At 38.3% G+C, this 27,267-nt stretch overlaps 3 protein-coding genes across 3 annotated transcripts; 1 reads left to right on the top strand and 2 right to left on the bottom strand.

The window, feature by feature from the left end:
- Nucleotides 1-1,633: 1,633 nt before the first annotated feature.
- LOC113019185 (kelch-like protein 33) lies at nt 1,634-11,457 on the top strand. Its single transcript, XM_026162728.2, has 6 exons — nt 1,634-2,358; nt 4,014-4,456; nt 5,308-5,550; nt 5,632-5,882; nt 8,614-8,784; nt 8,974-11,457. Exons 1-6 carry the CDS (start codon nt 1,710-1,712, stop codon nt 9,500-9,502), a joined length of 2,286 nt encoding a protein of 761 aa, XP_026018513.2. The 5' UTR covers nt 1,634-1,709; the 3' UTR covers nt 9,503-11,457.
- Nucleotides 11,458-11,657: 200 nt separating this feature from the next.
- Nucleotides 11,658-16,521, bottom strand: ltb4r (leukotriene B4 receptor). Its single transcript, XM_026162731.2, has 4 exons — nt 16,319-16,521; nt 15,078-15,602; nt 14,113-14,380; nt 11,658-13,854 (listed from the first exon to the last, which is right to left on the bottom strand). The coding sequence occupies exons 2-4, from the start codon at nt 15,548-15,550 to the stop codon at nt 13,477-13,479; spliced, it is 1,119 nt and encodes a 372-aa protein (XP_026018516.1). The 5' UTR covers nt 15,551-15,602; nt 16,319-16,521; the 3' UTR covers nt 11,658-13,476.
- A 3,333-nt stretch (nt 16,522-19,854) lies between these two features.
- On the bottom strand, nt 19,855-26,482 carry ltb4r2a (leukotriene B4 receptor 2a). The gene is made up of 5 exons (XM_026162736.2): nt 26,313-26,482; nt 22,756-23,316; nt 22,407-22,607; nt 22,248-22,288; nt 19,855-21,353 (listed from the first exon to the last, which is right to left on the bottom strand). The coding sequence occupies exons 2-5, from the start codon at nt 23,305-23,307 to the stop codon at nt 21,050-21,052; spliced, it is 1,098 nt and encodes a 365-aa protein (XP_026018521.1). The 5' UTR covers nt 23,308-23,316; nt 26,313-26,482; the 3' UTR covers nt 19,855-21,049.
- Between the last annotated feature and the right edge of the window lie 785 nt (nt 26,483-27,267).

Genomic DNA, 27,267 nt, shown 5'->3' with positions numbered 1-27,267 from the left:
GGGCTTTGGATAAAAATTAACAGATTGTTGTTATTATAATAATATTTGTTTTTCCAATACCTTAACCTCTACTGTTATCCATTTTCAATATCAGGTTCTAGTACCTGTGCTCTTAGAAAACACTTGGCTATACAGCATAAGAAACCTGAGTTTCAGGCAGAAGCAGAGTGTGGAGTAACAGGAGAGTAATTGAGTTCTGCTGAAGCAACTAAAGATGAAAATATTTTTAAAATGGAAATATGTGTCATAGAATACTTTTTGAATGATCTTCTGGCTTTTATCTGATCAGAAGTAGAGAAAAAAAGAGAGAATTTTAAAAAAGCAAAAACATTAGGTAACAAAGTACCCTACCAATGATATTTTCTACAGGAAATACATTTTTTTTATTTCCAATAAAAATCTTTATCTCCAAAAACAAAGAGCTGAAAACCTGATTTTAATTTTGTTTGCAAAAAAGTTATAAATAACTGTTATTTAAAATAATAACTGTAGAACTAACATAACAAAGTTAATACGTTTCAAGATGAGTAACACAGCTGATCTGTGACTCAGCCTACATGCTTTCCATCAGCTATCAGTGTCAATAATGCACAGGAAGGAACTTTCACAATGACTGCACTAAAAACGTTTTCAGGAACTCTTCTTCTCTCTCGTTCTGTTGTGTAACAACTTTTCAACATGGATGTTAAAAACTGAATTAAACACATAATGAAACAAATATTATTGTTTTTTGGGTTAATAGATTTTCCTGATGTTACTTTGAACACAATTTAAAAAACGTACGCGGGACATAGTGAGAGAGTGTTTTATTTATACTCATTAATGCTTTGTCAGACTTTAGACACAGCAGTAATGGCTGTGTTATTGTTGTTATTTAAGGTATTTGGGCAATACTGTCTTCTCAGTCTTCGTTTTCACCTTCAGTCCCTTCATGTAATACTTCAAAATACTTCACTTCATGTTGAACTTTTTTAAGCAGGCAGTTCCTGAGCGTACTGGAAACTTCTTGTAGTGTAGTCTTTATAGTGTCAGTGCCATGCTATAATTAAACCTGCTCTAGTGCCTTGTGCGCCCCACATGCTCACAATGCCACTGGTCAAAGTCACTTGTTCCACCCACACTGCTAAAGGAAAAGCAAGGTAGGTGCCTATGCAGAGTCTTAATCTAAAATAAGATATTAACCAATTGTAATCAAGCAAGACTCGTCTTAGTACAAAATTACAATAAGTCGTATGCTGCTGGTATTTCTAATCTCGTGGGAAATTGTTCTTACGAGGACGTTTACTGTCAAAATGAACTGTAAGTTGTTACATGTTGAACTCTGTGAAAAGGTGCAACAGACAGATGTTTGTGTCTTGACACATTCGTGTATTACAGCATTGCTAATAAGTGGCCTCCTGAACTTAAAGGTTTGTCATGATGACAATATTGACACTTTTTTTTAGGCTAGGTTGTGTTTTCTTTGCGTAAAAGACACTTCAGAGGTCATGAGGACAATTGATTCATGTCTAATGTTAAAGTGAATAAGTACAGTGGCATTTCCAGGAATAGAGTAGTCACACTTTTCTAGTGTCTTTATTACTGACTTATCCTGACTCTCGCTGTTCTGCCTTTTCTCTCTTTGTACAGTGCACGTTGAATGTAAACATCTGGCGGTCTGCTCTGACACAAGCAAGTCTATAAGGTGACAGTGCACACAGCAAGACATTATGAGAGGAAGTGGAGCAAGCGGAAGAGAAAGTGCAACACATGTGGACAATAGTGGCATAAAAGAAAGCTCAAAAACTATTCTTCAAACACCAAAGCATATACCAGACTCTAAAGCTCAAGAAACTCCTCACGGCCTTTCTTCATGTCTCTCAGAGAATTCTGATCTTATCTCTTACAACTTCTCTTCACACTCAGACAGACTCTTCACTCACTTACACAACCTTTGCAAGGAAGAATTACTCCTGGACTGCACCTTTATCGTTCAAGGAAAATCCTTCCAAGCTCACCGGCTTGTTCTAGCAGCTATCAGTCAAACCCCAAATGCATTTTTAGGTTCAAAAGAAATGCCAGGGCTTGGAGTGGGAGAAATTGCACAATGTTTGACACCAGTTGGGTTAAGGGCTATCATGGAGTTTGCATATTGTGGACATGTGGCCATGGACTTGAGTAAAGAGCGGGTAATTGAGGAGGTTTTAAATGCTTCTCAATGTCTCCAGATGGAGAGGCTGAAAGAAAGTTGCATATCAAAGATCAAAACTTCTGCTGCAAAAGAGAGAGAGAAGAGCTTGGCTATCATCAGAGACATGTGGAAGAGAGGAGAAGGATGTGATGTCACAATACAAGCAGAGACTGGAGAGAAATATTCAGGTGAGGCCCAAACACTCATATATGGGATCATATATGACTTTACATGACTTTACAGTGGTAACAAATGAAAAGTAATCTATGAGGAATGTCCACTAGCTGACCAGTGTAGCCTTTGAGATTATGATGTAGGGTAATATGACCCGAACAAGGTTTAATCTCTTAACACCCAACAATGACACATCTAGAATTAGAATTAGAGCTGGGACTGCTTTTAGTCACATGCTGAAAAGGAAAATCCCCAGAAACTAGAGTATGTTACTTTTCAATTTAAGTTCCATACGTTCATACTGGCATTAAAGTTTTTCTTTTAAACAGTTTTCAATTATAGTGCTTTGAAAAGATTTAGATTGTTTTAAATAAATAGTTACAAGAAAATTCCCAAAGCATTTATTTCATTTTTATTGTGATCATTAAAAGAGAAACAAATACTGTTCTTAGATCTGGTCACATTTCATACAACTGTGGTCAAACTCATGAACTCATTATGGGTTTGCATGTCATGATAATTTGGGAGTTTTTAATGATTTCTTTGAACTGATCTTTTCCCAGAGTGGAATCATTGTATATCATATGTCTGTCATGAATTAAATTAAATTATTTTGGATTTTCTGGCATATTTTTTTTGGGATATTTGACTACTCTTCTCAACAGAAGTGGTAGACTTCAATCAAATTAGTTGGTTTGATACCTGGCTTTAATTATTTTCAGTAGGGTTGAGCTCAGGGCTTTAGGTTACAAGACTCCATTTAAAGCATTACTCAAACGTACTGTTTTATAGCATATAACATGGGGTGTTGTATGTGTAAAAAAAGTATATTGTGTATGAAGATGAATGTATGTTTCGTATGTAAAATCTATTAACTGTAGTAGTCAGTCAGTGTAGTTGTTCTGAAAGCAGTGGCATTATCTGTACACTCTGAAATGTATATCTGAACAGTATACAACACAGTATATTGTACTGTTGTATTATATCCAAAATAAATCTAAAATAAATTCAAACTTGTGCATCAAGTTCTTTTTTCCTTGAGTCACTAAAGACGCATGCTGCACAATTGTTCCACCCTGGAAAAAGAACAGTTCAAATAAATCATATAAAAGTCCTAAATTGCTATGACATTTATGTACATGATGAATGTGTGTAAAATTCTGACCACAACTGTAGCTGGTGTGCAACTATTTTACTCATGATAATCACATTCACAGAAAGGGTGACTGTACTACACGCTCCTCCACAAACTTGTAGATTTCCTAGAATCCTTTTCCCAGAATAGTTCATAGTGTGACAGTCAGCTGTTGTTTATGCAGGTAAGAGAAATGGAATGTCAATAATGTCAACACAAAGTAAATATATACACAAAATCATGTCATTTACTAATATAGGAATTTTTTTTAAATGTTAAAAATGTGTAATTTCTTGGTGACACATGCTGACCAGACATGTGCTGCTGTAAAAAGAAAAATTAAAGACAAAAAAAAAGCATGACATAAACACAAAATGATCACCCGCTGTTGTTTTGAAGGAGAAAGTAAACTGGAAATGCATTTCCAGTATGCTAACACTAGGTGGAGTTAGAAACGTTTTCTTACCTTGTGTCTTTTTCTACTTTATCCGCATCTTTCTCTGTGACTTTTTATCATCTCCTGACTTTTCTCAGCACATCGTGTGGTGTTAGCAGCAGCTGGGGACTATTTCCGGGCATTGCTGTGCGGAGGGTTACGGGAGTCTTGCCAGGAAGTGGTGTGCCTGCGAGGTGTGTCGTCTTGGGTGATTGAATCCATGCTCTATTTCATCTACACCGGTCAGCTCAGACTGAACTGGAGTCGGATTTGGGAGCTTACAGATGCCATGCTTCAGTTCCAGCTGGAGGGGGCGCTGTCGCTGTGCATTGAGTTCCTGCAGGACAGAATGGATGAAAGCACATGTCTAGATGTGCTGGTCCTGGCTGAGACCTACGGGCTGGTCCAGCTAGGGCAGGCAGCCGACGAGTATATTGCAGCCCACTTCCAGTGCGTCTCTTATGGGGAAAAGTTCAAGGATATTCCCTTTCACCTCCTTGACAAGCTTCTTAAGAAGGACTCCTTGTCTGTAGAGAGTGAGGTAGTATTTTTATTTCTGGTGGTCAGTCATTCTTTTTGTGTTTAGCTTAAATTTCTCATCACGTGTTCCTCCTTTCGTCTATCATATCTAACTTTTTTTTCTCAATTTTCTCAAATTTCTCAATCTTTTATCTGTTCCCAAGGTAATGCCAGGGATAACAGCTGTTATCCATGTGCAATGCAATGGGTTTGTAATTCATTTCATTTTTATTTATATAGCATAAAATCACAGTAACAATCACTTCAAAGCAATTTATACTGTAAGGTAAAGATCCTGTTATAGTAATAACAAAAGGGAGATAACAACAATGAAACGGTCTACTTTGAGCAAGTGCTTGGAGAAAAACGTCTTTTTAAAAGGATGAAACCTGTGGCAGAACCAGAAACATGCAGCAGCTTATAGGCTTTTAGCTTCACAACTAATGTGCTACTTATGCTTACAGTTCAACAGCCTTATATAAAAGAACAAAAAATTGAAATAAGACACATTTATATTCAGTGCTGTTTTGGGGGTCTTTACATACTTTATAACTGCAACGTTTGACCATTAAAATATTAATTATTTGTATTTACAAATGGAAGAGAATATACAATTAGCCTAATGTATTGCTCACAAAATGTTGTGTAGGTGACATTGCTCACAATTGTACACCATCCAAAGTGCAGCATTCAGTAGTTGTAACTGAAAATATTCCGTTTGTATATGTGAAAAAAATATAAATTATTATCTCAAATTTAAAATGAATAGATTTTCTTAAGGACACTTGGAGTAGTAATCACAGGCTATTTATGCAATTTATTGTTTATTTTGTAAAATAATATTTCTAAAGCATTTCTCTTCTTTATAATTAGATTGTGGTGTTCAAGGCAGTAGTGAGCTGGGTGGAGGACAACCCTAAAGAGAGACTCCAATGCCTGTCCAGCCTGCTCCGTCATGTTCGGATCACACTCTTCAGCTATGCTGAACTTCAGGAGGCCCTTAGTTGCAGCATCTTACTCAGGAGCCCTGGTGCAAGGAAAACACTGGTAGCCCTCCAAAGTCTCATTGAAGGGGATTACAGAGGGCCTAAATATCATCCTCGCACCAAAAACCAGGTTGATACTCTTTTACTTCACTGATGTTTGGAATTCAATTAAAGCTATGTCTGTTTAAGCAATATTACCACTTTTCTTTAGGTCCTGGTTTTGGTAGGTGGGGACACTGTTGATGATGAATTCATGAAGAGGGTTCCCAGCCAGACCCTGTGGTTTGCTCAACAGTTCCACCGTGGCCCCGGTTTAAGAAGGAGCATAGAATGGAAACCATTTGCAAAGTTTCCTGAACCTGCGCGATTCAGACACTGTGTCTGTCTCTTGAACAACAAACTGTATGTGTTGGGAGGACGCAAATACTATGGAGCACTGGACATCCTCAAGTCAGCAGTGAGGTTAGTGTTGTGTGGGTCACAGATGTCATACAGACATCAGAGGTGTTTGTGGTTGATTTTGGAAAAGAGTTCTTCTTGTACGTTGTACACGTGCTTGATATATAAACTGTCAAGATATTAACAGCTTTGTTTGAGTTCAGAGCTCATCAACAGCACAGTCATTGGCAGAAGAGATTTTTTTTAAAGGGACTCACACAAACCCTGAACTGATACATTATGCAACTTCCTCCTTGAATGAATTGCAGAAATGTGTGTGCATGTTTGCGTAACTGCTGTGTAAATTTAGTTAAATGTAGCTTTTTAATCTGTAACTACAACTACATGTCTTTTACTCTCAGAACCTTCTGATCTAGTGGGATTTTCCTGCACATTCACATCTAGAGTTTACAGAAAAGACCCCCCAAAAAAGGAAATATCCAGTGAGGTCCAGTTGTCTGGGCAGATCTGTATTGAATCAGAATCATTGTTAATTGCCCAAGTTTAAAGCGAGAGAGAGAGATAAAAAGTGGGGAAAAAACAAGTTAGAAATTAGAAATTACACAAACTATAGTGCAAAACTGAGTAGTGCAATATGCATATGACTGCATGATATGAGTGGATTATTTCATCAGAGTGAGGGAAGTCTAGGGGCATAAATGTTCTTCAGGGATGTGAGCGCTCTGCAAAGATGTTTTCTGCCCATTATATAACCCTGGACCTTCAAAGGATCTGAATAGAGGGAAAATCAGTGCCTATGATCCATTCTGCAGACCTAATTGTCCATTGCATGCTGGCCAGGTAGTAGGGGTGGTGTAATGGTACGATTGACATTTCTTTCCACACTTTGGGCATTGTTTAAACATCACGGCCTACCTCAGTACTATCGCTATCATGTCACAGTGAACCAAAATTTCTATGGAATATATGCAGCACCATGAGAGTGGGTAAAATAAGTATTTTACACGTTACCATTGAGATGAAATTCTCACCAGATGTCAATAACAAGCCATCCGATCCATACATGCAAGAAACCACAGATTTTCATAAATTAGGTTGTGTAATAATGAGGAACTTTACTTTCTACTCAGGCTGGTTACTTTAGGTTCAGTGGTATAACATAGCATTTATGCTGGGAACTCAAAGTGGGCTGGAAGGAGTGCAGGTGTGTTGTTGTGGCTTCAATACTTCAGAGCATTTAGCTAGCAATGCAGAAAAGAAGGACACTGAAGCAATATTAATTTCAAATCACATACTGGATCTATAGAAGATTTGCTTTAATAGATCTTGTATTTTTATATTGCAAAATGTCCTGCAAAACAAACTAAGCTATAGTTACTTTGTGTTATGCAAATGTTGCATGAAAATACTGGGTGGTGTTGTCCACAGTAAATGGGTTAGTTTCCAGCAATGTGGGGAATTTATTATGAATTCACTTTATTTTTATTGGTGCACAGGGGCTGGTCGGTATTAGGTTACATCAAGTGTAGTAGACTAATTTGTATTTACACTGATAATGCTTAGATTAAGTCACTGAATTACACCATTATACCAGCTTTATAGAGTCTTGTATAAAGGTAATATACAGTATAGTGTCAGTATAGGAAATAGAAATAGGTCAAGATATCTTGTGAAACTGCTGTCTTGCCCCGCCCCAATTTCCTTTTAATTTGTGTGTTGTCCTCTTAAAACCTCTTGTGCATTGCGATTCTTTTCCCCATGCTGAGCTACTACACCGCAAACTGTGGTTACCCCACATGCTAGATCTCAATTTTACCCCTGATTGTAATGATTGTACTATGTTCCTGTGTAGGTGTGGAGGGAAAGTACATGTACAATGAAGGCAACAGAAAAAATAGTTATTTTTTTTACTTTCTTTCTGCTGGTGTCATACATTACAAATTAAACATGAGTACATTAATTTGAGTTTAGATTTGAATAATAGTTACATTCTCTTGTACTAATATTATTTTATTACAGTTTTAATATGGTTCAGTTGCCTTTGCATAAAATCAGATGGTAGAATTTTCCTATAAGAAATGACTTTTGCTGTATTTTCCTACTTTGAGTACATTTCATAGCCTATACTTTCCCCCTTTTATTACTAGAATAAAGAGGTTGATTCATTACTTCAAATTTTACTGGCGTATTTGTTAGTGTCATGAAACGGCTGTGGCAAGCAGGACGTAGGACCCAAAATGCAGGACACTCAGAGGAGTAAACTCAAAGAGGCTGCTTTATTGCAGTTACAGGACAGAACTCCAAAAACAAACCAACATTAGAGACTAAAACTAAACGCTAAGAAACCTGGAGGCAAGAGACTAGGGACGAGGAGCACGGAGGGAAACACACACAGTATGAGGGGACAACACGACACCCACTGAGTGAAACACAGGGCTAAAATACACAGCTGGGAGTAATCAAACACAACAAGAACAGGGGAGGCCAAACTAGACCCACTGACATGAGACACAGACAAAGTAAAACAGGAAACATATCACATAGATGCGGACTTGACAAGGGGATACAGCTGACAGGGGAGACAGAGACAAAATCGAAGTTCAATAAGAATGCAAAACTCAAAACACTGGGTCACTGACCCAGGACTGTGGCAGTTAGTATCTATCTAATTTCTAAGTACAGAATATCTGTACTTTTTCCATCTCTGGCAATCAGAAAGCAATCCTGCCACTTAGTGCAAATTAGTATCAGCTGGCTCAGTCCTAACTGACAAGCACAATCCCATTTCCCTTAGGTTTGACCTGACACAGTGCAAATGGGAACAGCTCCCTGATATGTTGCATCAACGGGACTACTTCTCCGCACTGTGCCTAGATGGGAAGGTTTTTGCTCTTGGGGGAAATCGCAATGACCATCAATACCACGATGCTGTGGAATGTTACAGTCCTGAGGAGAACACCTGGAGGTGAATACATTAAGTTATGGCTTTTTTTATATTCATTGATATCTTATATCTTGAGCTCTTGTAGGAAGAATGTATTTGAAGCACTATAAAAAGGTTAGTTTAAGAGTTCTGTGTCTATCTTAATGGGAGTAACTCCCCCCCCCAAAAAAAAAAAAAAATCCTTTTCATTTGACTGTTGTTGTCCTGCAGGCTGGCTCACCCTCTGGACACAGCTGTTTGTGGCCATGCTGCAGCTGTTCTGGATGGGCAGATCTATATTTCTGGTGGTTCTGACTCCCATCACCATTGCCTCTCATCTATGTGGCGCTACCATCCCTCCCGTGGTTGTTTTCCCAGATCACCCATGAGCGTGGGAGCAGGACGTGCAGGCCATACAATGTTAGCTTTAGGAAGGCGGTTGGTAGTAGCTGGAGGGCTACAGCCTCTCTGGATAGGCTTTGGAGATCAGCTCTTGTGTGAGCTGTATGACCCTACTCAGGACTCCTGGTCCTCGTTTCCCACTCTGCCTCGAGCTCATCTATCACCAGGAGGAACTGTACTTGATGGTAAATTGTATGTAGTAGGAGGGTCTTCAGCAAACACAGCAAGGGATACCAAGTGGGTGCATTGCTATAACCCCAAAGAGCAATGTTGGGAAAACCTGGGTGCTATGCCCTACCCATATACTGATCTGGCAGCTTGTTCACTGCCGTGCCCAGACGTGGTTAATCATCAATAAAATCTTTAAGTAGTAGTTGATTCTCTGTAGTGGTTCAGAGTGTTACATGCAAATCTGCTCTTGAAACTCAGGAGTCTGATAACAGACTATTGCACAGTAGAACAATTTAAACTGATCCAACAATGATTACATTTGCAAGCAGACAATAGGTTAGGTGTGGACCACATTAGTCAAGTCAAGCAGATTTTGATACTAATTCCTTCCATGAACCATAAAGGCTCTTGAAGCCCATCAGATATTTTTTTTTTGCCTTTTGTCAGTTTTTTTAAAATTCTGACACAGGTTTGCGCTAGCTTAACTGGTAGAAGTAATCAGAAGGTTGGTGGTTCGATCTCTGGCTGCTCCAGCATGCCAAGTATCTTTGTACAAGATACTAACTGTTAACTCTAAACATTGTTCTCTCCATGAATGGGTGTTTATGTTTGCTAGAAAGCACTTGCATAGAAAAACCATCGAAAAAAAGTTGCTTGTATGAGGCAAGTTGTGTAAAGTGCTTTCTATCTAAGCTTAGAGTGCTCAGTTACAGTAGAAAAGTGCTATATAAGAACCCTTCCATTTGCCATTTACACTATCTGAAAATGTCCTTGCATAACCTAACACCATAAAATGAATCATTGAAACTAATGAGTCAAGAGAGAAAATGCGAGAGCAAAACACGTGGAGTTGAGCTCAGATTAGATGTGAATCTGAGCTCAATAAACTAGTTTTCCAAGTAATCATTTTGTATCTTGAGCAGTTTCAACAGAAAGCTTATCAATGCTGCCATAAAGTAGCAGCCAGTGCATTTCAGGTGCATGAAAACGCATTTTCAAATACCACAGTGACACTGCTTCATTTAAAATACACAGACACACAAATAAAAACAAATGTTTGTAGGCAATGGATGTGATTATTTACCTTTTGCTAGTTTGAATCAAACACCCTCTGGCAGCACAAGCACACTAACATATTTTTGTATGCTTTTGCAAATATTTTGAGGTATTAATACATGTCATATCAAAGTATACTGTAGTATATGAATGCACTAACTTTTCTGTTTAATAACATCACAAGAAGACTAATAAAAATGTTGTGGCATTGCACATGTATAAACTAATTCTAATTTAATGTAATGCTTTTTAACATATTGATCTGAGGCCCAGATGAGCCCCCACTTGTGATGGTAGGACACACCCATACAGGTCAAAATCACAGCAGGCCCTGCTAAGGCCGTAACATGTACAAGAGAAATGACTCAACAAAGGAATTAAGATCACAGAGAATGCATCTGTATATGGTCCAGATGTCTGTGCTCCACCTCCGCCTAAAGATGCAATGAAATATTCATGTGAATTTACTGTTGTACCCAACTAATTCAGTCAGTTTGCAGAGAGTTTTGTCTCCCATTTCTAATGACTGTATATTATGCAGAATCCTGCACAATTGTGGACAGGCGCTATTTCAAATGTGTTTTCTATTTAAGTTCAGTTTAATGGGATTAATGACATTTTAATCTTTAACTTTCATTCAAATGTTAAAAATACACATAAAAAACAGACATCCAAAAGTAACTTGACATTTTAGTTAAAATGCTAACTACATTAAAATTTCAATAGTCCAAATTACACTAAATGAGGTCACAGAACAGTCAGTCTTCTGCATTGTGATACAGAATTGGCCTATTTATCTGATGTTTCACACGTCTTCTTCATACGCAGCTTCCCAGTTTGAGTAACAGAATTAGGTTGCAAAAACAAACAATGAATAGCTCCATTTCTTTGTAGTCTGTTCTAATCATGCTATCTTTGACTGTTGTTTTCTTTTCATGCTTATTTTCTGTTTACTACTGATAAATTTTCTGTATCGCAAGCTGTTTTTTGCATCTGGAAATGCACTGTTTGAGGCATGCACATTTGCAAAAAGGAGGTTTCTGTGTTTTTGTCGTCTTTGAAGTGAATTAAAGTGGTATTACTGAACACCGCTGTGACCTGAATTCTATGTTTCAGCTTAGTCATAAGTGAATATTGACCTAGTAATGAAGAAGAAAAAAAAATAAGATAACAGCAACAAAAAGAAAAGTACATGTAGTCAAGGCATTTTCCATTTAAACAGTTTCCCAGTGTGATGTGACTATTTGTTTTTGTTTTATTGTACAAAATCACAATTGAAGCTACAATTTAATTTAATTACATTTTATTTATACAGAACCAAATCACAACAACAGTTGCCTCAAGCCGCTTTTACATTGTAAGTTCAAGATCACATAGGTCAACAAAAGTGGGGAACGTTTCTCCTGGAGCATTCGCATAGCAGGGTCAGAACTTGGCAGCAACAAAACAGCACAGATCCATGTCTTAGTGGTTTAGGCTGCTGGTGATAGTCATGTAATTTCCTCCACACACTTTGGGCCCCTTAATCGCAAGTGTGCGTCTTCTAAACCTAAATATTGTTGCTGACCATTTCTATCTCTTTATGATCAGAGTGTTACTGTCTTCTGGTGGTTGCTTTCAGCACATCACGAAGCTCAAAACATCTCAAACTGGTTTATTGAACACCACAAACAGTTTACTGTACTCAAGTGGCCTTCACGGTCATCAGATCACAATCCATTAGAGCACCTTTGGGAAGTCGAACCCAGCACCAGCAAGTGTTCTTTATTGTCTTATAAAATACCTTTCAGAATCAGATTTTCTGAGTTAATCCAGTTTGCACTGTTGTTGTGTACATTTTTTAAATCTAAGTGAAACTCATTTCCTATACTACTCTGGATTAAGTTCATGCGACCATTTTTTTTTCTTTTCCTGTAACTGTACTGCTGCAATCAAGTACAGGTGCTCAGGGTGAACAGGAAACAACATACTCTAACTCAACATAGCAAGTGTTTAAAACTGCTACTTTTTTAAGTAAGGACCCAAACATCTTTGTAATACATATAGAAAATGTGTTCGTTTCTATTATTCACATTCATATTATGCATATTTTTGCTCTTACTTTATATATATGTTTGCTTTATAGAAGGATTTAACCTCACTACCCAAGAAAGAAATGCTTGCTTTCTTGGTTTTCAATCAGAATTGTATAGCCCATATGTAAAATCATAAAAATAATCATGCTCCTGAGCAGTCTGAACGAAATCTACAGCACAATTCAAATATATTTCAGTTCAAACTTGTCACCTATATGTTTTTACTCAGAGAGAAATGATTATTAATAAAGGAAAATGAATCAGTCGTAACAGAACCGTACAGTTAGAGGACAAAAACAGTCTGTTTGACATTATTTGAAGGCCCTACATAAGTTACCAGTTGAGTAACAGTAAACAGTTTTGTGTTTCCAGGATCCTACAATGGCGGTAACCACTGATGTGTCACTCTTTGACGTCACTATGACTGCAACTCGTTTCCTGCAAAGGTGAGCACTTTTTGTTTTTTGCTCACCTATTTTATTGGGACTTTTGGTGGTAGCTCAACAGCATAATAACCACATACAGTGTTGTAATGCAGGTCAGTTAGATGTTGTGAAAGAGAAGGCAGCAATGCACGAAACCGTGACAAAAAAGGATGCTTTCGTGACATGTTTTTGATGCAATGTTCTGTTTGTCCAACAAAGCAACCAGTACAGTCTCACATATTAAACAAGCCATGTTTGCACAATAAGAGATTGGCAAACATTAAGAAACTTTCATTTTTTTAACAAACTGAATTTGAGCTCACAGTCAGACTGTGTGTTGTGCGCTATAGAAAAATTCTGATTAGAATTAAAAATTACATCAAAAATACTGATTAAATTGTCCATTTCTGTACAACTGGATAGAATATGAATACACACACACAGACATACATGCAAAAAATATATGATACTCTGCAATGATTTGCTTCAGCAATACAAAAATATTATATTTACAGTATTTACTTTCTGGACTGCTCCAGTTAGCTTACATTGTTAGTATATGCGAGTTTGGGTCAACTCAATTCACATTATTTTAAATGCTACAGTTACTGCTCAAAGGTGGCCAGAGTCTTTAGTTCAGGCGCATCAATCTCCTGCTCCACTGCACTCCTGCTCTCGCCTCTGTTCTTGCTTTTGAAAGGCTTCCCCATTTTGACAGAGAGTGTGTGCAGGACAGAGCTCTCATCTGGTGAAGAGCTGCTGCGGCCGCTACGGGAAAAAGATGTGGTCCTGCTCTCTGAATTGGTGCCCTCAAAGAGCTTGCCCATGAAGCTAAACCCAGCCTGGCGGATGTGTGAGCTGCCTGCAAACACATAGAGGATGGGGTTGACAGCACTGCTGAAGTAGGCAAAGGCTGTAACGTTTGGACGGGCTGTTTTAGCAGCACGGCTCACTGTCTCACTTCCCATCAATAAACCAATCACCTGAATGAGGAAGAAGAAAAGAGGCGTAAATATTATTTGGGGAAAACAAAACAAAATAACACACAAAAAGAAAGTAAATTGTTTATGAATTTATTCCGTTATCAGTCAGAGCTATTAATGTCACTCCTGTGGTAGCATGACAAAAGTTTTGCTAGAGTAACTGGAGAAGTGCAACATATGCCTGAAGTGTTTACGTCTGGGTCTTACAGTAAGAGAGAGTTTTGATGCTGTCAACCCAGCGTTAAATAGATAACACACCTCTATGATGTTGACAATGTGGTAGGGGAGCCAAAAGACTGCAAAAGCCGAGATGATGAGCAGAATCAGGCGACTGCTTTGTCCTTTACGTTGGAACATGGCACTTCGCAGGCGGCAGATGACAGAGGAGTAGCAGGTGTTGATGAGAGTGAAGGGCACCAGGCATCCCATAATGGTCTCAAAAATGTACTGGAAAACAGGATGAGCCACACTCCCCCAGTGGTAAAGCACACAACCGCTCATGTTGTTTTTGGGACTCTTGAGAACACTGTCAGAGAATTAAAGGGAAAAGATTATGAATTCACCAAAAGATACTACGTAAGAAAATGAGAGACATGACTCTGTGTGCATGTAGGAACTAAACTATGAGTCGACAACAAAGCAAAATAAAAAGAACTGTGACAGTTTGAGTACAGGCATAAATTTGTAGGACCTTTTTAAAGTAGTTTGGGTTAGATGTTAGACTACAGTCAAATCTGTTTTACAGTTTACTCAATACGCCCTTACAGTAATAATAAAATAATAATTTTAAAAGAAAACACTAAAAAAAGTGAAAAAATATATGAAATATATATATATATATATATATATATATATATATATCATAAATTAGATATGAAAAGATTGAAAAAATAAATATTTTAGAAAATTTAGAAATGAATTGTTGAAAAGATTTATCTGCAGGAGATATTAAAAATCAAAATTTCTTTTTTTTTTCTTTATTGCGTGTTATTATAGGTGTATTACTTTCCAGTAGTGCTGTCTCTAAGTGGAGTAGTTGAGATACACTACAAAAAGGTTATCTTTATATGTTTTATATGAAAAAAGGAAAAAACTACATTATCCACATGAAGCTAATGGGAGCAGATATCCATTAAGATCAGTTCACTTTCCTTCACTGATCCGCAGCAGTAAACACATTAATACACAATTGCTTTGAATGTGAAAAAAACCTTTGGTCTCACCTGCGATAGAAAGGCATCGGCAGTGACAGCAGGAATGCTAATATCCAGACTCCCAGCAGGAGAAACAGCAGGGAGCGCTTAGTTCTTATTTTCTGGGAAACAAAAGGCCTTGTGACAGCAAGGCAACGGTCCATGCTCATCAGACAAATAAGGTAGATGGACACGTACATGTTCACATTTGATAGGTAATGCATCAGCTTGCATGCTGCTGAGCCAAACTCCCAGCCTCGGCCTCCAGCCAGGTATCTCAGGAAAAAAGGTGCACTGAGCAGGACAAGAGCATCCGCAACAGCCAGATTCAACACCAACAAACATGTCACTGAGCGCTTCTTTACACGGCAGACCACTGACCAAACCACGAACAGGTTCCCCGGAAAACCCAGTACAAATGCCAGGGTCAAGATGCCAATACCAATCTGAGCAGAGATCATCTGAGGGGCAGTGGAGGTGGTGGAGTTTGTGTTGGATGCCATTGAGAAAGCTTCTGAAGATGTTTAGTTCCAAAAGCTGTGAACTTGACTTAACCTTAAAAATAATAGAGAGGCAGGAAACAGGATATGTTGCGTTAAGATTTGTGAGTACACTCTGTATCTGTGCTTAAAATATTGCACAACATTTTGATTTCCACAACTGCATCTAACACAAGAAAAGTGTGTACACCAGAGCTGCTTTGAATGAGCAAACATTTATTTAACCAAATGAAATTATTTGACAAGTTCCAGAGATGTTGAACATCAAAATGTGCTGAAATGTTCTAGTCTAGTCGAGTCTTTCTTGCTCTCAAAGGCCTAACTTTATCATTAGTAAATATATGAATGTACAAATCTTATGAAGGATAACAATATGTGTTTAATCACTTTCGGTTATTGGAAAAATTGGACACATAGCACACGACAACACAGAAAACAAATACTCAATATGCACTTATTTTTTGAACCACGCTGAAACATCTGGGCAATTAAAGAAGTCCAGTTCAGATCACTGAGAAGCTACACAGACATCTGTGTGCTCCACAGAAAGCTGCAACTCCTCTGTTACAAATCAAAACCTAAGAGCAGCAATAAAAATGGCAATCTAGAAATGAATGTGTAACAATGACTAAATAAATAATCTGGGAAACCTGTTGAGATTTCTGTTACTCTTTACATCCATATTAAGATTTTATTAGAAAACAATGAATTTGCCAAACTCTGTGATATCTAGTGGCTGGGAATCTTGGCATATCAAACTCTCATGCTTACCTTCAAATGGTGGTGTCTCTCTTAAAATCAGAAAAGTAAAAGCAAAAAAATAATATCCCTCTGTGTAACACCTCACACCTAACCTCCAGAGTTCCCTTCTTAACTCTGAAGATCTTGTGCGAGGAGGAAAACAGGTTTTTTAATATATTGAGTAAGAAGTGTCATGTGAGAGGAAATCAATGACCACAGGAAGCCAGCTTTGTGCTCACTCTGTTGCGAGGTAGCTGCTGTTCCTCCTACACTTCTCACTTTGTTACTGTATTCTTATTGGTGCACTGTGCTGTGTTACTGGTACGCTTTATGGGAAATATTGACATGACATCTGCTGCCTATTGTGGAGCAGTGTTTGCCCTCCATCCTTTCAGAAAACAGACTTGAATAAAGTTAATGAAATGCTAACAGTAAAGCTTTTATGTAATTTTACATAGTTTATTGACATATTCATTTAGCAACTCACTGTAACTAAAAATAAATAAGGAAAGAAAAAAGAAGGAAAAAGCCAGAGTACCCTAATATATTGTGAAATTGATGATGTGTTTTTTGTGAAAGAAGAGAAATCAGAAGTGTGACTAAGTGGGGTGCGTGACGGAGGGGTATTCCAGTAAACCTTCAGTGTCTTGTTGATACACGATTTTAAGTCACAGTTGTGTATTGTACAATTTCTCTTGCAACAGACTTTTTGGCAGACCTTTACAACAACTCTTACCACATAATCCAAATGTCTTAAGTTATTTAGGAGAACAGGACATATCCAGCTACACAATGACCTGTATTATGTGTCATGCTTTTGTCATGTTTTGATTAATTTGTATTGTTATTTATTTATTTTACAATCTTAAAAGAATCAAGAGGTGTAAAGCTGTAGTTGTGTAATAAACATTTACCCATTAAAAATCAATGAAATGATTACATGTGATGGGGAGGACTGAAAATGCAGAAGGAATAATCGCATACTCAGCACCAGTCCTTGGCTACATGGAGTAGTAGCAGCTTGCTGCTTATTATGTATCCTTCATCCTGATAGCGAGACCACAGGCTTGAAGCAGATGAATTTGGTTTCCCTGTAGTTCAAATGCCTGTCTTTGTTTATGACTTTGTCTTGTCTTTCTGTTCACCTATTTTCTGATCATCTGTGGAAGATTGAATGGACATCAAGTGATCAACGTAAATTATTTTCCTACTTTAGTGACTTTTACAGTGAGAGGAGTGTAGCAGAGGTGCATAAGGTGTCTATGACTTTATGCAACAGACAAGGCAATATTAGATGCTTGGACATAATGGATGCTTGTTAAGCACATAAATTGTCTCTATCATGATCTCATCATTTTATCTTTACCCACTTAGGCATCAAGGCCACTTGTTCAGATTTAAGTTTGGGTCACACTGGCTTCACGTTTGACTTTAGAACAATTTAGTGTACAGAAAAGATGATGGTTGAGTGAATCAGTGTAAGGTCCTCAGGGCTTGTGATGGCAAGTCTAAATGAAAACCCCTTCACCACTGCAGTTCACAGTTGATATGAGTTGTTCAGTTTGAGTTTGAGTTTTGCCAAATGCAGTGTTGTGCTTTACGGTCAAACATCTCCACTTTGGTTTACTTCTAGTAATCTTGTTTTTTCAGATTCAACTTTGGAAACTTAATCTGTTACCATTCTCGCTAATTTTTTTAAAAAAAATTTTTGTTTGTTTGTTTGTTACAAAGAACAGGCTTTCTCCTATCCACCCATCTGAACAAACATTACAGTGGGGCAAAAAAGTATTTAGTCAGCCACCGATTGTGCAAGTTCCCCCACCTAAAATGATGACAGAGGTCAGTAATTTGCACCAGAGGTACACTTCAACTGTGAGATACAGAATGTGAAAAAAAAAATCCATGAATTCACATGGTAGGATTTGTAAAGAATTTATTCGTAAATCAGGGTGGAAAATAAGTATTTGGTCAATAACAAAAATACAACTCAATACTTTGTAACATAACCTTTGTTGGCAATAACAGAGGTCAAACGTTTACTATAGGTCTTTACCAGGTTTGCACACACAGTAGCTGGTATTTTGGCCCATTCCTCCATGCAGATCTTCTCGAGAGCAGTGATGTTTTGGGGCTGTCGCCGAGCAACACGGACTTTCAACTCCCGCCACAGATTTTCTATGGGGTTGAGGTCTGGAGACTGGCTAGGCCACTCCAGGACTTTCAAATGCTTCTTACGGAGCCACTCCTTTGTTGCCCGGGCGGTGTGTTTTGGATCATTGTCATGTTGGAAGACCCAGCCTCGTTTCATCTTCAAAGTTCTCACTGATGGAAGGAGGTTTTGGCTCAAAATCTCACGATACATGGCCCCATTCATTCTGTCCTTAACACGGATCAGTCGTCCTGTCCCCTTGGCAGAAAAACAGCCCCATAGCATGATGTTTCCACCCCCATGCTTCACAGTAGGTATGGTGTTCTTGGGATGCAACTCAGTATTCTTCTTCCTCCAAACACGACGAGTTGAGTTTATACCAAAAAGTTCTACTTTGGTTTCATCTGACCACATGACATTCTCCCAATCCTCTGCTGTATCATCCATGTGCTCTCTGGCAAACTTCAGACGGGCCTGGACATGCACTGGCTTCAGCAGCGGGACACGTCTGGCACTGCGGGATTTGATTCCCTGCCGTTGTAGTGTGTTACTGATGGTGACCTTTGTTACTTTGGTCCCAGCTCTCTGCAGGTCATTCACCAGGTCCCCCCGTGTGGTTCTGGGATCTTTGCTCACCGTTCTCATGATCATTTTGACCCCACGGGATGAGATCTTGCGTGGAGCCCCAGATCGAGGGAGATTATCAGTGGTCTTGTATGTCTTCCATTTTCTGATGATTGCTCCCACAGTTGATTTGTTCACACCAAGCTGCTTGCCTATTGTAGATTCACTCTTCCCAGTCTGGTGCAGGTCTACAATACTTTTCCTGGTGTCCTTCGAAAGCTCTTTGGTCTTGGCCATGGCGGAGTTTGGAGTCTGACTGTTTGAGGCTGTGGACAGGTGTCTTTTATTCAGATGATGAGTTCAAACAGGTGCCATTCATACAGGTAACGAGTGGGGGACAGAAAAGCTTCTTACAGAAGACGTTACAGGTCTGTGAGAGCCAGAGATTTTTCTTGTTTGAGGTGACCAAATACTTATTTTCCACCCTGATTTACGAATAAATTCTTTACAAATCCTACCATGTGAATTCATGGATTTTTTTTTCACATTCTGTCTCTCACAGTTGAAGTGTACCTCTGGTGCAAATTACTGACCTCTGTCATCATTTTAAGTGGGGGAACTTGCACAATCGGTGGCTGACTAAATACTTTTTTTCCCCACTGTATTTGTTCTGTGTTTTTCTAACTACTCAGGTACCAGAAACCCAAGAAAAAAGAGGAGAAAGTATAGGAACTATCATGGAAGAACAGGTCCCTGGATGGCACGTACCATCAGCAGATAGAAGAAGTAGCTCATACAGACTTGGACAAGATTGTTGGTACCCTTCGGCCAATGAAAGAAAAACTCACAATGGTCACAGAAATAACTTTAATCTGACAAAATTAATAATGACAAATAATGACTTCATGAACTTCTTCACAAATAAAACTTTAACCGTTAGAGAAGAAATTACTCCCACTGGCAAGCTTTCCGTGGAGGAAGCAGAGTCTGGGTACAAGAGGGATGAGTCACCTATCTCCAGGGGCGAGGTCATCGTGGCGGGTAAACAACTGCTTGGTTGCAGGGTCCATGGGGTGGATAAGATCCGTCCTGAGTTCCTGAAGGCTCTGGATCTTTTAGGGCTGTCTTGGTTGGCATGCCTCTGCAATGTTGCATGGATATCAGGGGCGCTACCTCTGGATTGGCAGACCAAGTTGGTGATTCTCATCTTTAAGAAGGAGGACCAGAGGGTGTTTTCCAGCTATAGAGGGATCACACTCCTCAGCCTCCCTGGGAAAGACTGTGCTGTGATGGATGGATGAATGGTTCCAATTTTGTTAAAATATTGACTAGGGTACGAAAGATGGCGATAAATGAAATCGGTCTGAAAAGTGGAACCTAAATTAAGATTTCAAACTTTTTTCAAGCTGCTAATAAAATGACATGTCTCCAATTAAAAATAATAGAGAAAAGAGAATCCTGAGACATACTTGTGAATTTTAATAGTAAATATCAAAATTAAAGTTTTCAAGCCCATTAAGTCACGGCAGCTCAACTTTCAACTGTATAAAATGTAACAGTTGATCTGCCTTAGCATTTTTAGGCATTTTACAAATACATCATTGCATAAAGAAAATAACAGTGTCAAACCTTAAAAAAATTCACATGTACAGTGCACCAGCTCCTTTAAGGAGTAAATGTTGAATTGAAAGTAGAGGTAAGTAGGAATCTGAAAGTCCTACATAGTTCCTTGCAGTTTTTCCTCTTGTGGGACAGTTCAGAGCTGAGCAAGGCTCATTTGTGTGGTATACAGTTCCTCTTTTAAGCATCACCTCAAAAATATATCAGTGTATCATGCTTCCAGGTGCAGCCTGTTCCAGGAATGCGATGTCAAGTTATATCCTTTGTTATAGTCTCATTTCAGAAGTGAGGAACCAGCTGTTAGTAAGTTATTAAAACCTTTCCAATTTTGTCCTAAAAAATGTGCTTTCACCGTTGATGGAGGAAGAATTTATAATTTTAATATTTCAAGGGCACAGCACTATATCAGGCCTATTGCCTCATGTCGTCTACTTACCATTCTGCACTGGTTTGATATTAGAACTTGAGTTAGTGGTAGAATCTGGGTCTCTGTCTTTTAGCATTACAGCATCTGCATCTTTGTCTCTATCATGACTATTCTGGCTGTTTTGTCTACTCTTCCTTGTAACTGAATCCAACCCAGTGCCCTCAAACAAGCGAGCCATGAACGCAAGTCCTTCTCGTCGGATGTAAGACTTTCCTGCGAAAAAGTACAGCACGGGGTTGGCGCAGCTGCTCATGAAGGCTGTGGTAGAGGTGACAGCACGACTCCTGGTCCATATTTTATGCAGTCTGTGAGGGAAGAGAGGTGAGCACAATACAAACGTAAACATGATGGGAAAGATAATTAATTCATTAATTAATCAAATATAAAATAACTTGGTTTTGCCTACAGCTGATTAATGCAGGCAGAGATTTTTCTAGAAGAGATGAAAATTTGGGGGAACTTTTTATCATGTGCATTTCTTTTGGGACACAGATGAAAGATTGACCTTAAAGGTCATCTGCCAAAAACATGTTTTCTGCATTGAAAGTCAGCATATAGTCAGTAATTATGTGTGTAACTAACTGCCAAGGGAACCCATAAATAAATACATATATATCTATATAGATATATATCTATACCGAACCTTTTTTTCCTTTTTGTAAAAGTACATTTGAAAATGAGAAGTATTTTTAGCAATAAAATACATTTGGAGTAAAAAGCTTTCAGAAAAAAAAAAGAAAGACTTCAGCATTTCAATAAGCTACATGAATTGTTGCAGATTATAGTTATTTACAAGGTATTTAAAAGAGAGACCAGAGGCTGTGATAGTAAAAGCAGAAATGTTGTCTTGACGACCACATCCCTTGAGATAATGAGATAAAAAAAAATAAAAATCCCCAAATGACTCTTAGGCCTCTGTAAAAAAAACAAAAAAACATTAATTTTCCTATATCTATATCAATTCTTAAATGCTAATGATGTAAATGAACTTTAGCTTTTAGATGTCATGAAACTTTAGCATACAGGAATTAGGTTTTTGAAAATAGTGTGCCATGGCTCTAGTTCCATCACACATATCACATATCAAGGTGAAATTTTCCAAACTGTTCAATGACTAAAAAGTTCACTTTGACTTCAGCACCACCTGACTCACTTCTTCTCAATAGTAATTGTAAACTTGTGTCTTAAATTATACTTACATAGTTTTTACTTGACTCTCTGGATACACTGCCCATGTAACCTGAGCAAAATGTAAAAATAGTTAAATTATTTTTTCGTTGAGAATCATCATAATGATGAATTTTATAAGCATTTTTGGAAGAAGGTATTATGCATAAAATTAAGACTGTGGGACATACTTGCACCAGGTTTATGAAATGGTAGGGCAACCAAAACAGGCAGAAGGTCAACACGATGGCCAGGATGAGCTTCTCGCTACGAATGCGACGGCGGAACTTGGTCTGTCGGATCCGACGCAAGATGCATATGTAGCTGACTACAATGACAGTATAAGGAATTAGAAATCCCAATATGATCTCCAGTGTGTATTGTAGGACCACCTGTACAGGGAGAAAACACAAGACGGATGAAAAATAGTGTAGAATGGAGGTGCTAATGTGTATATATGTATGCATAGATTAATAGGTAGATAGAGAGGTAGATTTAAACATTTTCAGTATTCCTCTATCAGAATTCTTCTCAACTCACATGGCTGCATAAATCATGGAAGGAATCGCAAACATGCATAGGTCCCTTGTCCCTCACTTCTCTGAAGAGGAGTGCAGGAATGGAGGCGGCAATCACCAGTGCCCACACCGCTGCCAGCACACGCGGTACCGTCTTTTGGGTGGTGATAACACCGACACGTTGTGGCCACAGCACAGCCACCAGCCTGTAGAGGCTCATCATCATAATGAGCTGGATGGAAGCGTACATGTTGGCTAGACACAGGTAGTAGAGGACCTTACACATTACATTCCCAAACACCCAGTTCTGTTTAACGAGGTAGACAATGAAAAACGGGGTTAAAGCCATTAGAAAGCCATCTGCGATAGCTAAGTTAAGGATGAGAAGAGTAGTGACAGATTGCTTTCGGGCTCGTGCCGCGATGCTCCAGATGACGAACAAATTTCCTGGGCAGCCCAGGAGAAAGATGAGGCTGAGGATGAAGGCACCCATAGATGTGGCAACTGGATTATCCATAATGGTTTCATTTCCTACAGCAGTGTTTGTCAAATTTGAACAATCTCTGTGGGCCATCTTTGTTTCCTGTCAAAGAGAATGATTCATTCGGTCATTTTATTACTCCCTTTTAACAAGAATAAAGAAAATAGAGACAGCATCTCAGGGCTGCAGCAAGAATATGGCAAAGGAATAATAAATAATAATAAAAGTCTTCACCTCCTCCCACGAGTGCCAGGCTTAAAAGCATGAATTTCATGCAGGAAAGTGTGGGAGTGTGGTGCAAGTGCAACAGGTTTTAACGGGGACTCTTAATTCCTGAACAAACGAGACCAGACATGAGTGGAAAGCACCAGTGAGTGTGTTGGTGTCAGTATTTAACCAGAGATTGTACTTTAGACTTCTGTGCTCCTTCTCTTCAGGGTCATTGAGGGAAGGTGATTTTTACACAAACAGAACCGAACACAACAAAAAAGAAATTTACTGGGAAGCTTCAAAATACAGTCAGGAGAGAATAGTATTAAAGTATTTAAATAGTATAAAATAGCATTATAGTATTAAATATACACTAAAAATGATATGCACTGTATGAGAAGTGTGTGGATACATGAGGATAATCACTTACTTTATTTTTATTTTTCTGACAATTAATTCGTTTACAGCCTAACACTTTATGTGAAACTGACACTCATTTTAAAATAATAGAGCACCGTGCTGTAGCGCAGACTACTGGCCAAGTGGTGAATAAATCAGTGAGATTTTCCCATTTTAACCAGCTGCAGCATTTATGCATTAGTCCAATATATTGTTTATCATTGCCCTGTGAGAGAAACGCAGTCTCAGTATATTCATAGCAATGGCATTGAAATGAACAGTCGTGTGTTGATATAATGTCTTGGTGCTAACACACATGTGTGTTCAAATGTGAAGTATATACGTATTAATAAGCTTTCTGACATTTACTTAAACCAGGAAGTTTTTTTCCATTTGTTAACAGGATAATAACTTCAGTGAATGCATTTTAACACTGTGTCCCTTAGGTTGAGCAAAAGTTGCATTGAGTTGGTGTTTGGATCCTTGACTGCTATTTAATGTTTTTCAGTTACATGATGTTGTGTTTGCTGGTTCACAGTGTGGTAATGTGTGTGTTATTTGTAGTGGTTTCATCAGTATTTCTATGTGTGCCTTTCTGTGCCTTGTTCTTTAAGTATGCCTTGGTCCATTTTTATTTCCTTGTCTAGTACTTCCTCTTAACCGTTACTCTTCAATTTTACTGTGAATCTTAGTTTTTTGTGTGTGTTTTGCTTCCTATCTGTCCCTCATTACTTTCACCCGAGCCTTATTTCTGACTCTGTTTGCCATTCCCAACCAGCTCTTTGTATATAAATAGTCCTATCTTCCCTCTGTCCTTTCTTGTGGTGTAAACTTAGTATAATTACCTTGTAATTCCTGCAATAACTGACCGCAGGGCAATAGAAATTGGCCCTGTCGTACTGAGACAGTTTTATTTTGGGGGATTTGATGACGTAAACTAAGGTAATAAAAATATGTGTATGTATATCTAACATTTACAGCCCTGGAGACATTTATACATTAGCAGAGACACTTTGATGTGTGAATATGCTCTCTGTAACTAACTGGAAGCCCATAGTTGTTCAAGAAAATGTACACAAGCGCCAGTTTAGAAAACATGTGTCAACATCAATTCTGATGTCAAAATAAATTTTAGCTCATACATCAAATGTTTCTCACATGTATTTTCTTTTTTTCCCCTCTCCAGCAGCTGACTTCAAGAATCAGAGTCCTTTCACATTACTGAAAATGTTTTTCAAAAAAAACGTGTCACTACATGATCTACACATCTACACTCTCTGTCACTCCAGTCAGGCAGTGTCAGTATGCCTCTGCGTATAATCAGGTACTCACACCTACACTTGCTGAACAAACCTGTTTGATATTTCTTAGCAAACTGTCTTGTAGTTGGTGTTTATTACAGAGTCAATAAGCGTGCAGTTGTTTTTAAAGTTAAGCAAGCTCACACAAGGTGAGACGGCAGGCACAATCAAAGCAGTCAATATTAAGCTTTATGAAGATTTACAGCAGACTACTGCTTTAAAGCACAAATACATTTAGCATGTGAGGAGGTGCAGGTAATTAAGGAGTAGTAGTAGAAATAGATTCTTTCTTATCTTTATAAAGTAGTAAAATTATTAAGAGACACTCTCCAGTTTTCTCCTGTTGCTTTTGTTTTAAGCACAACAAGCGATAAGTGAAAACAAAACTAAAAAGAAAATCATTTCTATCTTGAAAAAACCCATTTTAATAATCATGTCGCTAAATATAACTATGAAGATTCTTCTAAAATAAATACATAGAAAAAAGATGAATGAAAAAAAAGACCAAATTTAAATGTAGAGTTAATGATAAGTGTTTTCAGATTTCAGTTGATTTCTGCTTTTTTCTTGATTTTGAAGTAATGTGACCACATGACAGTTGTTTACAAAGAGCTGGTCAAACCTCATGGGCAGTGACATCCAAGCAGCAGTGGACGCTGACACTGTTTTTTCTTGTTGAGCTGTGCAACACCTACAACTTATACCAACTATAACCAGGTCATGGATAAATGGCAGATTTTTTTTCTCCAGTTTCTATTACGCTTGTTGTCGCAGTGTTTCTATTTTCTTTGGTTTTTGTCAGCTTAATCTCTATTTTTATTACCATGTATACACACAGACCTTCCTGTTAAACCACATGATTAATAAAAACATGCCTAACTTAGAGGGTGTGTTTGTGTGCTCTGTGATTCACATGCATACCTATTCCACCCACAGAGAAAGGGGACGCGCACAGAAAGGGTACAACACATTGAACATAAGTGTCCAGAAATGTAGCTGTACCTGACATATTCATACTTTCAAAAGCTCTAATATACATGAGAACAGTATCAGCCATGGAAACATGCAATATGCCATGCAGTCTCAAAATAAATATATAATTCACTAGGCTGCAGAAAATGAGCTATGGTAAAGAATCATTAATAAGAACAAACAAATCCCAGATCAGAAAAGAAAGAAAAGACTTACCAAGTTAAATGTAAATCCCAATACAGAAAAGAAAACACCATGTGCTTGAAAAGGAGTCTGAATATGTTAAAGATGTTGTAGTTTCTTCCTTTTCTTTTAACCTTTTGGTCCCACCTCACTTTCCCCCACCTACTTTCATTCTGTTTCTCTCTCTGAGCCCTCTCTCCATTGACTTGTCATGCTTGCTGTAACACGCAGGGAGCAGAGGAAGGTGTGTCCCCATTATGCCTCGCCTCTCTTGGCTCTGGTAGTTCGTCAACATTCTCAAGCAGATAAACCCAAAAGCAAACCAGTAAAAGGATAGTTCATCCAAATCCCTGTTCATCTCATTTCCACTGTTTTGTGCATCCAAAATGTTTCTAGACCTTTGCTGTCAAAGCAACAGTTGTTGTTTTAGAGGCATATGTCAAAACCTTAACTAAAATTTTCACTTTACTACTAGGACACACACACACCTTGCACCCATATGACTGTTGAACAAGAACACACATCCTTCGTGGTTTAGGGCTATAACTAGGGATGGGTATCGTTTAGGTTTTATCCGATACCGGTGCCAAATCGGTACTTTTGAAATGGTGCCGGTGCTCAAACGGTGCTCAAACCGGTGCTTAAAGAATGGAGAACACAAAATTGGTCCAAAAACCTCTCATGTTCAGCTGGTTTTTTGTAAAAAGATAACAATGTTAGCCTTTTCTGCAGCTATGTGGCATATATGGTATCACTCTTGGCTGGAAGCAGTGCTTAATCAATGGAAAAAAACACAAACTTTGTCCAAAAACCTCTCATGTTTAACTGTTTTCCACTTTTTCTTTGGTCATTTTAGCCTTTTTGGGAGTATCTGCCATCAAACAAGAAGACAGCCGCATGTAGCTATGATGATGTTTGATAGTTCACCTTATATGCATTAATGTAATAACGTGGTTAGCCTACTCAACGTAAATTACACACGAACAAC

This window comes from Astatotilapia calliptera, chromosome 3, assembly GCF_964374335.1.
Source record: "Astatotilapia calliptera chromosome 3, fAstCal68.1, whole genome shotgun sequence".
Lineage (NCBI taxonomy): Eukaryota > Metazoa > Chordata > Actinopteri > Cichliformes > Cichlidae > Astatotilapia > Astatotilapia calliptera.
Note: the sequence above shows the minus strand (reverse complement) of the source record. Positions and strands in the feature narration are given on the sequence as shown.